Source organism: Mytilus trossulus, chromosome 7 (assembly GCF_036588685.1).
Source record: "Mytilus trossulus isolate FHL-02 chromosome 7, PNRI_Mtr1.1.1.hap1, whole genome shotgun sequence".
Classification (NCBI taxonomy): Eukaryota; Metazoa; Mollusca; class Bivalvia; order Mytilida; family Mytilidae; genus Mytilus; species Mytilus trossulus.
In genome coordinates, this window is record NC_086379.1 from 27,710,957 (window position 1) to 27,724,968 (window position 14,012).

General features: G+C 30.8%; 1 protein-coding gene across 6 annotated transcripts in view; it reads left to right on the forward strand.

Moving 5' to 3' along the window:
• LOC134724860 (tyrosine-protein phosphatase non-receptor type 13-like) overlaps nt 1-14,012 on the forward strand; it is an 82,841-nt gene that overhangs the window by 45,618 nt on the left and 23,211 nt on the right. For all 6 annotated transcript variants that reach the window (XM_063588164.1, XM_063588167.1, XM_063588166.1 and 3 more), the window contains 12 exons: nt 2,029-2,249; nt 3,122-3,207; nt 4,032-4,102; nt 4,762-4,820; nt 5,782-5,927; nt 6,655-6,711; nt 7,701-8,366; nt 9,225-9,390; nt 10,377-10,455; nt 10,977-11,070; nt 12,186-12,521; nt 13,791-14,005. In XM_063588164.1, coding sequence (XP_063444234.1) covers nt 2,029-2,249; nt 3,122-3,207; nt 4,032-4,102; nt 4,762-4,820; nt 5,782-5,927; nt 6,655-6,711; nt 7,701-8,366; nt 9,225-9,390; nt 10,377-10,455; nt 10,977-11,070; nt 12,186-12,521; nt 13,791-14,005 — 2,196 coding nt within the window. The remainder of the gene's footprint in view (nt 1-2,028; nt 2,250-3,121; nt 3,208-4,031; nt 4,103-4,761; nt 4,821-5,781; nt 5,928-6,654; nt 6,712-7,700; nt 8,367-9,224; nt 9,391-10,376; nt 10,456-10,976; nt 11,071-12,185; nt 12,522-13,790; nt 14,006-14,012) is intronic.

The window sequence follows — 14,012 nt, forward strand, 5'->3', positions numbered from 1 at the left end:
TGACCTACTTATTCTATAAATGATAGTTAAATTGCTGAAGGTATGACCTACTTATTCTGTAAACTTTTATTAAATTGCTGAAGGTTTGACCTACTTATTCTATAAAAGATAGTTAAATTGCTGAAGGTATGAGCTACTTATTCTATAAACAATATTTAAATTGCTGAAGGTATGACCTACTTATTCTATAAACGATAGTTAAATTGCTGAAGGTATGACCTACTTATTCTATAAACAATAGTTAAATTGCTGAAGGTATGACCTACTTATTCTATAAAAGATAGTTAAATTGCTGATGGTATGAGCTACTTATTCTATAAACAATAGTTAAATTGCTGAAGTCTGAAGATATGAGCTACTTATTCTATAAATAATAGTTGAATTGCTGAAGGGTTATAGTAATAATATATACCCACAGAAACTTGATGTATATTAGTTCTGTTGCATTGATGGGAAGCGTTTCTTTTTATTAATATATTACATACTATATACTATAAGCCAAAGGAAACTCCTGCTTTATTAATCATATTTAACAAGAACTCCAACAACTTAACTAGATGAAAAGTTAAGTTTTACATGTCTGCGTATTTACAATTAGTTCAAACAATAATTGTGAGATTAAAACATCTTACATTAGAACATGCATTCAGTAAAGTTAAGAAGATTTTTTTTTCAGTGCACTTCTAGGGTTAATAGTAAAAAAAATTGTAAGAGTTCCGCGGAACCCAGTGTCTCGCCTACTTTTGCTGAAATTCACAGGCTCAACAAAATGAGGAAAAAAATCAATAAAAATATTACTCTTGATACTATCTTTTGATTTTAAGTAGCTTCTGTCCAAGTTTAGTAAAAATCCAGGATAGTTTATGAATCTAATAAATGTTTAAAAACTTTAACTGCAGACTGTATGTAATGTTAACTGGAAGAAAACTTAGTCCATTTATAAGTAAAATACTGATACACAGGTACAAAATATTATCAAAATTTCCTTCTAAACACTAGCTTATGATCTTAAACAAGCTTCTGTCTAAGTTTGGTACAAATTAAAAGTAGCAAAAGAAAGTTTTGGTTTTTTTTAAATTTAACCACAGAGTGAACATGTTATTTCCTGGCAGAAAATCTAAGTACATTTAAAAGTAAAATACAGAAAAAATGGATTTATTTTTTTACAAAATTTCCTTATGCATATTATCTTTTGATCATAAACTAGCTTCTGTCTAAGTTTGGTAAAAACCCAGGATAGTTTAAGAAAGTTATTAAAATTTTAAAAACTTGAACCACAGAGTGACTGTAATGTTTCCCCGCAGAAAAACTAAGTCCATTTATATAAAGTAAAATACGGAAAAAATGGAATTTTATTTTTACAAAATTATCATTTGGATACTATCTTATGATCATAAACATGCTTCTGTCCATGTTTGGAAGTAATCCAGTATAGTTTAAGAAAGTTATTACAATTTCAAAAACTTTAACCACAGAGTGAATATAATGTTTCCCTGAAGAAAAACTAAGTCCATCTATAAGTAAAATACGGAAAAAAAGGAATTTTATTTTTACAAAATTTCCTTCTGGATACTATCTTATGATCATAAACAAGCTTCTGTCCACGTTTGGAAGTAATCCAGTATAGTTTAAGAAGGTTATTAAAATTTCAAAAACTTTAACCACAGAGTGAATATTTGTGGACGCCGCCGACGACGACGCCGACGCCGACGGAATGTAGGATCGCTTAGTCTCGCTTTTTCGACAAAAGTCGAAGGCTCGACAAAAATCACATTTATTTTTAAAAAACTCCATTGTAATAGCACATGTGTATCTTAACCATGTTAACAATACTCCTTATCAAATCAAATGAAAGGTTAATTGATGGCTGAATTGATGATACAGAGCAAAGGTTAACTTGAACACTGTTCAGTATTATATTGTTTACAGTTAAACAGATTTTTACAGATTTTACCATAAATAGACTTATTCCTTCTTTTTTATCGTAAATAAATATATTTCTACAGATTTTACTGTAAATAATTTCAGAATAAGAATGACTCCAACAGTTTGACATGGGTCGGTATTACAGTGAAATGTTTAGTGTTGGCAGATAATCATGGGATACAGAGAAACATCACACAACAGCTTGGTTGGCATACCATCATGAAAATCTCATTCAATAAACGTAGATTTAGTGTTCAGCCCAAACCTGACGTAGGACAGACCAAACCACCAAAGATCAATTACTTCACTAATAGCTTTAGAAAGTAAGTTTCAGAGATCAATTACTTCACTATTAGCTTCAGAAAGTAAGTTTCCAAACCACCAAAGATCAATTACTTCACGAATAGCTTCAGAAAGTAAGTTTCAAAGATCAATTACTTCACTATTAGCTTTAGGAAGTAAGTTTCCAAACCACCAAAGATCAATTACTTCACTAATAGCTTTAGAAAGAAAGTTTCCAAACCACCAAAGATCAATTACTTCACTAATAGCTTTAGAAAGTAAGTTTCAGCTACAAATACAATATGCTATTTTTATAACAAGATTGTTATTTTGGTCACAAGATGCTATTTTTATAACAAGATTATTATTTTCGTCACAAGATTAAATTTCATTTATTTAAAAATGTATAGTTTTAAAAGGCCTGATTTAAATGCGATTCTGAATGATAAAGTTGTTATTTTAGAATTGGAGAATATCATATGGCTTTTTTATATCATACTTGTATAAACCAGAGACTCAAATATAATCAAATAGGCTTTAAATACATTGTGGTGTCAGATATTTTGTATTATGACATCAAAATTTAACAGGAATGATAATGTCTAGAAATGATAGACAAATAGCGATAAGGTGTATTAATATCTTTATAATCATTGGTGGCAGATGCAGAAAGATTGCCATTAATTATATTACACATTAAATAACCTAGATGGGTTTCTAACTATACCATAAAGGTAGAAAAATATAAATAATTATTTTCCTAAAATGTGAAAATTCACAACTTCAAAAAATCGATAAATTACATTTTGCAAAATACCAGATTATGATAAAAAGGCAAAAAAGGAAAAATCATGACAAACTTACTGAAATGTGAAATAGCATTTGGCTTTAACTGAATCAATTTATATTACAGAGGTAGATACTTGCTGCAGTTCTCCACAGCACAACATAGATTCCAGTTAAAGATGAGGGCAAGAGAAACTAATCCTGATCAACACGGTATGAGGTTTTTAAATAGATACATAAAAGTTTGATTCAATATGGGAAGATCTGTTGGTGGCCTTAGGCTGTTTTCTGCTCTTTGGTTAGGTTGTTGTCTCTTTGACACATTCTCCATTTCCATTTTCCATTTTATTGGTATGTTTGAACTGAAACGTCAGTCTTATGTAGAAACTTAAATGACAGCAATTTAAATTATAATAAAAGTAAAGGTAAACTTCATAGACTTAAAAGATATCAGGTCAAAGGTAGACAACTGTGTCTGCACAGCTTCAGTTCAAGCTGTCATTTGTGGATAATGTAATTACTGAGCGCTTTTCAGTATTTTTAGGTCTATAAATTCAGAAATTACTGCATGCATGTATTTTTGCAATTTTTGTCACATTAGACTAAAACACGATTTTTTGCGATATTAAGAAATATCCTGTTCAATCCATAATAAACAATAATTTCTGAATTTATAGTTACCAAAACAAAAGTAATTTAAAAACAATTTTGTGAAATCTCAAATTATTGGTTATTTACAGATTTCTACAGTTTTCTTGCCATTCTGGTTGAAAATAGATTCCATTACCTTTAGTCCTCATGGGCAAGCATGTACTGTCACAATTATTGCAACCCTGAAAAATAAACTATTTACCTGAAGATTACTGATAGATGAATTGTTGCTTTCTAATGTCATGCAGATAAAGTTATCTTTATGTTCCTATATTATTTTTATCAACACATCTCTTTCAATGACTTTTAAATCATTAAACATATCTCATTCAAGGACTTAACCATTAAACAGGAACCATAACTCTATATTTTTTATTTATTTTCAGACGTGTTAGATACAACAGATATGAAACAAGACAATGGTGAAGATGTTACATTTACACCTGAGTTCTTACAGGTAAATCAATTTCATTAGTGTCTGTCAACGTTTTTATTCTAGTAAAAAAAAGTTAAGAGGAAATATTTTTCAAGGTTATAGAAAAGAATTTTTTTTTACATCATATGATATTGTGGTTAATCAACTGATTAGATTATTTTAAAAAAGTACAATAGTATTTTAATTAAATCATACTTGGTTTAATTAATTATTAATTTTACCACCTGTGGTGTTGCATTAAAGGTTATAGCCTTATAATGTATAGCCAGTCAAGGTTGTTAAAAATTTTCATCATTATAGCCCTAATATTCGCGTAAATGTCATTGGAGTTGGCACTGTTTCAGGACTTTTTGAAATTGTACAATTCATTATTTAGTTGATTAGATAAAATACCTGTTATGTCCATGTCAAAAGACAATACAAAAGACAATACTGGTGAGAAGAAAGTAGTTTTTATCACCATCTTATAACAAAAAGACATTTTTCTGTCTTCCTTTCTTGTGTACTTTTGACAAAAAAATGTCTAGTTAAAAATTTTCATGAAATGTAAATTTTAATAAAGGTTAGTAGTGAAATAGATTTTGCAAAAGTATTTAAAATATTTGATAATTAAGGTGACATTCATCTTTGATGGTCAAAGTTTAGAACCCTAAAACATTTTCTGTTTTTCTTGATTGCAGGAAAGTTTTAATAGTGATGATGAAATACAGCACAAATCTGATCCTTTACCCTATAGATTGTAAGTATTTCAGTCCATGAGAATATCAATGTGACTTTTTCTTCTTGGTTATTTTGAATAGTGATAAGATCAGAATAATTTGCCATGTGAGCATGAATTTGTTCCCTACAATTTCTTTGCAAAATGTGTTTAGTTGTTTATATGTTGTTAATGCTAAACCGTTGAAACTGAAATATATATGTTTTTCTGCATGTTATATTTGATTATGTTTATGTATTGTTCTTAGTTCTTAAAAGTCTATGATGAAATATATGACTCTAACTTATGTAATAATATTTGTTCTAAAACTAGTCTGCATCTAAATAATATACATATATTAACTTTGTAGCATGTGACTTACTCTTAAATACAGGATTTTGGGGATTTTACAAATTAAAATTTTAAAAAACTTTATTAGAATCTTCAACTATATTGCCATTATTCACTTTTTATATTGCTGATTGATTTTGTGAAAATTATTTGAGGTGCCCTTATTAAAAACTCTGATTTTGATATTTGTTTGGAGCAGGGTTATCATTCTTATGAAATTTTCTTGCAGTACCTCTAGTTATGTTTGTCATGTTGTTATTAGAATAATAAAACTACCTGAAATTTGATCATTATATACACTTTGCAAAATATGTCAAAGGAAAGCTTCAATCTTGATTTATTTCATTGTGAGGTGATAAGAAACTGTTGACTGGAGTCACAGGACACAGTTTCCTGTTGGCACATTTTTAATTTGATTAACTACCAAATATTAAAAACTTAATTCTGAGTTGAAATCAATCAAGAAACATCAGCTATGGATGAAAATATTTGAACAGCTAATCTATGGATGAAAATATTTGAACAGCTAATCTATGGTGATTCTGTATATACATGCATTTTGTATGGTTGAAGTCAAATTTTCTCTAGTAAACTGTTACTTAAACAAAGCATTTTGATTGCATGTATTACTGTTCTTTGCATGTTTGATCAGGCCTCCGCCATACAAAACAGATACCAGTATAAGTATGATGGATTTACGACCACCCCGTGATACCGGGGAAAGATTGCATGCTGCATCTATGAGTGATATACATTCTGCATTACAAAGGGATGGAGAAATTGAGGCTTATGTGATAGGTATGGCAGGAACAATAACATTATACAATCTTCATCATTAAGGTGGTACCCAACACCTTCACTAAAATTAATTGGGCTCCTTTAATTTTCATAAATTTTTGACATAGTATTTACTTTGACCCTGTGAACAAAATATAAACAAATCTAAAAATTTCAACCAACCATTTTATAAAAAAAAATACACGGGTTATATAGAAGTTTGACAATCACTTATTTTGATCATTGAGAAGCTTTATGTTCTCTTAACGCAACGTAATTAAAACATTTAACTGAATTTACAGAGTTATCTCTATCTCTGTTTTTATACAAATGCTGAAATTATAAATACTGAAAATTGTGAAATACATATTAATAGGTTTTTTTTATTCTCATTTATTAATAAGACAAATAGTTGAAAACAACATTTCTCCAAAATATTGCTTACTATATATGTATTTTTAAAAGTTTAAAAAAAAACAGGAAATCTATTGCCCATTGTAGAAAAACCACATCCACATCATTTAATATCAGGCAGACGACAGGTGTCATATTGGCAGTATACATGCCACCACTCCTTATTTTGATATTTACTAATTTTTCCTTTTACACAATTTACAGTTACTATTATATTATTTTAACAGATAAATAATTGAAAAAAAAATTATATGAAATGTTTGACAAGCAATATAAAAAGTATTAACTTTCATATACTCAGAGTTTGATATAAATATAATTTAATGTATTTCAGAGCCGAGCAGCCAGTCCCTGGATATGGTAGCATCACCTGTTAATGAAACCATTAATTGTAAGTATGAATGAAACTGTTTTGCTTTTAAAAAAAAAACTAGGTTATTCAAATATATGTTAGATAGTAAAAATTATATTGACTGTAAATGTGCAGATTAATAAGTTAAGTTTTTTGTCGGATTTTGTCTAATGCTTAGTCCATTTCTGTGTATGTTACATTTTAAAGTTGTGTTGTTGTTCTCCTCTTATATTTAATGTGTTTCCCTCAATTTTAGTTTGTTACCCCAAATTTGTTTTTTGTCAATAGATTTATGAGTTTTGAACAGCAGTATACTACTTTTGCCTTTATTTAAATGACTTATCTCATAGAGAAAGCATTATTGCTTATTGTCAACTTGAAAAAAATAGCTCAGTAAAGGTTATATTGTGATGGTTTTATAACCATTGTTTGATACTTGAAATAAAGGTTATTGTTTTTCGTCATCATCAGAGTGTCTACATGGAGGAAAATTTATAGATTCTTTCCTTCATTCATAGTTAAAAAAAATGATTGCTCGTTAAAATGCATGATACTCCTTGCCTCTCTTAGGCAAAGCCTTGTCCATAATATACCTATACTAATGATAATTGATTTATTAATGGAACTAGATATAAGTGTATCATGGAATTGTAAGGGGTAACAACTGAATATTTAAAATCAAGAACACAATACAAATACTGTAAACCAACTTATTTTCACGGATACTTTATTTCGCGTTTTATCTTTACAAGTCCACTTCGCACTATTTAATTTGGCAATTTTAAATTTATATGAAGTAGTTTAATAAGGAAAGATCCTTGTTTTACATTTTCGCGACCATTTATTTTCGCGTTAGTTTTCTACTTGCGAAAGTCGCAAAAACAGATCGCTCAAGAAAATAAGTTGGTTTACAGTACTTGACAACTGCAGGAAAGAATTGCCATCAATGTTCTGCAGACATTGTATGAATAGATATACAAGAGAAACTACTATTGTTTTATATTTTAATTGTATTTGATTCTTTTTAGCAACACTTCAGCATAGATTTGACAATGAGCTCCTTTCTCCAGAAAAACAAAATGGTGGCAGAATATTTGAAGTTGTTCTGGAAAAAGAACCTCAGTTTGGGATTGGCATCACCATTGTAGGAGGGGAAAACCCCAACAAAACAGACCTGGGAATATTTGTGAAAACAGTGACACCTGGTGGACCAGCTGACAAAGATGGACGAATTCATCCAGGGGACCGCTTGCTTGCAATCAATGACCAAACTATTGAAGGAATGCAACAAGCAGTTCAGCTGATCCGCGAGGCTCAAAACTTTGTGAAATTATATGTGTGTCAGATAAAAGCACCCAAGTCTGTACGCAGGAAAATGTGTGATGATGTCATCTCGACCAAGTTAAAACAATCTATGGCTGATCCATCAGACCCTCTCATTTATCATGAAAATATAAACCCATTGCATGACGATTCCGATGAAAGTTTTGATGATGATGATGATGATGATGTATATAATTCAGAATCACCTCATACTAATGTATATACAGATGTACAGCATGATGTACGCACTGATGTACATACCGATGTATATACCGATGTACATACAGCTGATGTATCTACTATGTCACAGATTGAATCTATAAAAAGTGAAATTGTTGAAATCCCACAACAATATGCCCCATGTAATACTGGTAAGTATGCACCATATAGATAAAAAAAAATGGATTCATTTATTTTGTGGGTACAAATTTTTGTGCATTGAGGAAACTGGCGTTTTGGTTGATATTTTATTTCATAATTTGCTAAAAATCTGCATACATTTCTATGGAAAATTTGTATTACTGTGGATTCATTTATTTTGTGGGTACAAGTTTTTGTGCATTGAGGAAACTGGCGTTTTGGTTGATTTTTTATTTCATGATTTGCTAAAAATCTGCATACATATCTATGGAAAATTTGCATTTCTTCGACTATTTTTAAAAATTTTGTATTCCCGTGTACCCATGAAATCCATATTGGTATACATTGTACAACAAATTATGATGAATCCACAGTAATATATGCTGTAACATCTAATAATTTTCTGTTCATGTTTTTTTTCATCAAATAATATTTCTATACCACTTTTTGGAATATCTCATCTTATATTCCCTTTCTTCTCTCTTTAAATCATTTTAATTTGAAAACTGTAAACCAAATTATTTTTGAGTTTTTTACCCTTTCTTGACCACTTCGTGGCTATTTGATTTCAGGATTATCTGATTTACTTGATGAAGTTTATATAGGAAAGATCAAAGATTGACATATTCACGACAATTTATATTCGTGTTATTTTTCCACTTGCAAAAGTTGCGAAAATAAATCGCTCACGAAAATAATTTGGTTTACAGTATAAGAAGATGTAAATGAAGAGAAAAAAAATAATTTCATTACCAGTTATATATTAGAGTAAATAATTGCAATAATAGCCATTACTTTATAATTTGGAACAAAAGATACGCAATATGAAATAAAAAGTATGTGATTTTTGTTCATCTGTTTCTTTATAGTGATAGAATCTGATACAGATTCAGACTTTGACCAAGCTATAGAATGTGTACAGGAAGACAAGCCATTAAAAGAAGTCCTGCAAGAGGAAGTACATGCTGAACCAAATAAAGAAAAACAGATAAATGTAGTTCAACAAGAGGAAGTAATAGTTGAGTCAGTACTCAAGTAAGAATTAATCATTGTGTGTCTCTTATTACTTAGAGTCTATCTCTTGTCATTTCTAACATTTTTATGAAGTTGTTGTAATTTTGTTACTTAAAAGTTAATATCAGTTGAGATCTCACAAACATGTTTAACCCCGCCGCATTTTTGCGCCTGTCAGGAGCCTCTGGCCTTTGTTAGTCTTGTTTTATTTTAAGTTTAGTTTCTTGTGTACAATTTGGAAATTAGTATGGCATTCATTATTACTGAACTAGTATATATTTGTTTTGGGGCCAGCTGAAGGATGCCTCTGGGTGTGGGAATTTCTTGCTACATTAAAGACCTGTTGGTGACCTTCTGCTGTTGTTTTTTTATTTGGTCGGGTTGTTGTCTCTTTGACGCATTCCCTATTTCCATTCTCAATTTTATTATAGTTTTTAACGTGAAAAAATGCAATTTTATTGAAAGAATAATGGCTGTATTGAAATGATGGAGTAAAATGTAATGCAGATTTATAGAAGTTTCTCTTCACGGTTCAATTGGTAGATGATTGACGTTCACAAGCACACAATTGTTTCATCCGTTAAGTTAAGTACCAAGTAACCAGGTAATCCAAAGTTTTGTTACATATTTTTAGATATGAACTTTTATACGTTAAAATAATATATTAGATTGGTATTTAAATTTGTAATTTTTAAGATAAATTATTTAACACAAATAGAAAAAATCATTTTACACAAATCATTTTACACAAATAGAAAAAATCATTTTACACAAATCATTTTACACAAATAGAAAAAATCATTTTACACAGATCATTTTACACAAATAGAAAAAATCATTTTACACAAATCATTTTACACAAATAGAAAAAATCATTTTACACAGATCATTTTACACAAATAAAAAAAATCATTTTACATAAATCATATTACACAAATAGAAAAAATCATTTTGTAAAGATTTGTCTCCCCTGTATTATATATAGTAATCCTTTGCATTCATTACAGAGAAAGGAAAGAGGTGTCTATAGAAAGTTACGAAGTATATTTGACAAAGAAAGATGGCAGCTTTGGATTAAATGTCACAGTATGTCACTACTATTTATCATATTTTACTATCATATTCAAATTAATAAAGCATTTCATTTCCCTTATTCCCACGGCTAAAAGTTTGCTGAAACTATACATGAATATAGATTGAACGCAACGTTTCAAGGAAAATTTGTCAAACTAGCAAGCAATCACATAAATCTTAGATCATGAGGAATGTTATTAAGTTTGTACTTATAGTAAAACATAAAATCACAAAAATACTGAACTTAGAGGAAAATCAATTCGGAAAGTCCATAATTACATGGCAAAATCAAATAACAAAATGCATCAAAAACAAATGGACAAGAACTGTCACATTCCTGACTTAGTACAGGCATTTTCAAATATAGAAAATGGTGGATTAAACCTGGTTCTACAGGGCTAACCCTCTCACTTTAATGACAGTTTCATCAAATTTGGTTATATTTACATTGATGCATTAAATAAACAGACACAATAGATAAAATAGTCAAAATATGGGTACATCTGTAAAGTTCTCCATATTTTATGTTACAGGGTGGTGTAAACACTACAGTTAGACATGGTGGAATATACGTGAAGTCCTTTATACCTGATGGTGCTGCTGACACTGATGGAACAATACACAAAGGTAAGTTCAGTGATGAGGTTCTTCTCTTTTAAAACCAGGTTTAATCCACCATTTTCTATATTTGAAAATGCCTGTACCAAGTCAGGAATATGACAGTTCTTGTCCATTCGTTTTTGATGCGTTTGTAATTTGATTTTCCTCTAGGTTCAGTATTTTTGTGATTTTACTTTTTATAGAATTTATTAATTGTAATTTGACAACCCTCTGTTAGATGACTGAATCAAAAAGAGAAATTTATATGAATTGGATATAGATTGGTGAAACACTGGGAAATTACCAAATGTATCAATGAAAGTATTTTATTTTGCTCTTCCTTAGATATTTGCTGGAATATTTGATTTTATGAGCTTAAGGTGGTACCTAACCCTGCAGGGAGATAACTCTGTATTTTAATTATGTTATGTTGCAAAGTGAATATAAAGCTTCTCAATGATCAAAATTGGTGTTGTCAAACTGCTATATAACCAGTGTGATTTTTCTGACAAAACGGTTGGTTCAAAATTTTCAAAATTAAATTTTTGTGAAGGGTCAAAGAAAATACATTGTCAAATTTTATGAAAATTAAACAAGCCAAAGTGTTGGGTACCACCTTAAATACCACAACCTAGAGAAAGATTCATTCTACTCCAGAAACATCTTGGTTAATTCTTTATTTCTTGTCTGTTCCCCAAGATAATAAAATTGAGAAAAGTAATGGGGAATATGTCAAAGAGAGAACAACACATCCAAACAGCAGATAACTGTGATGCAGCCGAAGGCCACCAATGGGCATGCTTAGCAGCAAGAAAAAACTGCTTCCAGAGATGGGCCTCAGCTGGCCCCTAAATAAAAATGTATACTGTGGATTCATTAATCCACGTGGGTACCAATTTTCTTAGATTGAGGAAACTTTGTTTTTTTGTGGACATTTGATTTCATGGTTTTACGAAGGCCTGCATATTAGCCTGTAGGAAATTGGTACTTCTTTGATCATTTAAATTCGTGGTTTACCTATTACCACTTAATCAACGAAAATTGGTATCCCACGAATAATAATGAATCCACAGTATTGGTTCAGTGAAAGTGGACATCATACTTAAATCCAAAACATACACATGATATTTACTTTTACCTAGGTGACAGAATACTGGAGATCAATGGTAAAAGTCTGGTTGGTGTGACCCACAAACAGGCTGTTGAGATTATCAGGGATGCTACTGAGAGCTGCTTGTTAGTGATGGAGCGAGGACATTCTCTATCATCAAGAAGTTCTGTGAAGTCATCTAGATCTTCTGCAGGGTCTACTGGCCAGCCTGGTACTAAAGACATGACTGACGTGAATGTGTCACCGCCAGTGGCAGATCAGGTGTTCAGAACGAACTCCAATGCTGACACTGAGGATGGTAGTGGTACAGGGAGTAATACATCTGAGACTGAATCTAAAAGCAAACCATATCCATTTGTTGACAAGGGTAAGACATTTTTAAATGCTCAATGCTCAATGCTCTTCAACTTTTTACTTGTTTGGCTTTATTAATATTTTGATATGAGCGTCACTGACGAGTCTTATGTAGATGAAAGGCGTGTCTGCCGTGCTAAATTATAATCCTGGTACCTTTGATAACCAATTAAAATTTGTTCATGTGATGATCATTGATGATAGATCAGAAAGTGAGAAACACACCCCTTTTTCTATCCCCTTTTCATAGCCAGGGTAAAACAGAAACATGCTATATATTTTGCTTGAAAGTTCCTAAAGATGCCAACAAAGCACATAATGGAGTGAAAATATTTTCCTTACCAGAGGCATAGCACTCAAATTTATATTGGTACGGCAGGATTGTTTATGGGTTGTGAGCGACTCATCCCGCTAATGAGGCAGATATTTGGCAGGGGTTCAGGGCCTAAAAATGTTTTTAGATAAATGGTGCAAAATCCTGACCCTTTCTGGACACTTAAATTTAACTAATTAAAACATCAGTTTTAAGCAACAATTTGACTTATGACACTTTTTAAAGTCAAATTCAAAATATAGGGAAAAAAAGGAATTTGAAACATGAAATGTGTCAAGAAGTCAACAATCCAAATGGATAAAAAAGTGGAATTTCTTAGCTAACAATAATACTTTCAATTTGTGTCTGATGCCATGCTAGGAGTTTTAGCACACAGGGGCAGATCCAGGATTTTTCCGAGGGTAGAGAGGTGAATTTTTGTTGGACCTTTTGCTCAAAAACATATAATAGGTGTAAAATGCACTAATTAAAGAGTTCCTGACCTGGGGCATGTATAAATTATTAAGTCAGTACAGTGTAAGGGTTAAACATTTGATGCCATATTCTCTTACATTAAATGTCTATTTTAAATTAATATTGATTGGATGGATCCAAAGTTATATACCAATATATTATGTAGGATTTGTAAGTGAAAAATAGACATAGAAAAATTCTCCCTAGGTAAGTCGGTCACTGTAATAGAGGTCATAACTAGTAACTGCAGAATGCATTGTGAATTTCTTATTAAAATTTATTTTGAGTTTCTAGAGATGACTTCTATACAGATCTTTCGTCAAAGCCAAATAACTAGGGTTCAACTTCAACAGAAGTATATTCCTCTGATTTCGTGGAGAAAATCGTCAATGATTCTGTCATAGTCAAGACAAATGTTTTTATAGATATAAAAAAGTAAAAGGGCATTTAAGCGTTAAACAATACGCCTGTTTTTAATACATTTGCATTTTCCAGATAACACATTAGAAGTTGATCTAGTGAAAGGAAATAGTGGTTTGGGGTTTAGTGTCCTAGGTGTACAGGATGTACCTGTTGGTGACCCATCTCATGGACTACCCAGAATAAAGAAGATATTCCCACTAGGAGCAGCAATGGATTCTGGGAAGTTAGAAGTAGGAGATGTGATATTAGAAGTGAATGGTCAGTCTGTCAAAGATTTATCTCATGCAGTAAGTA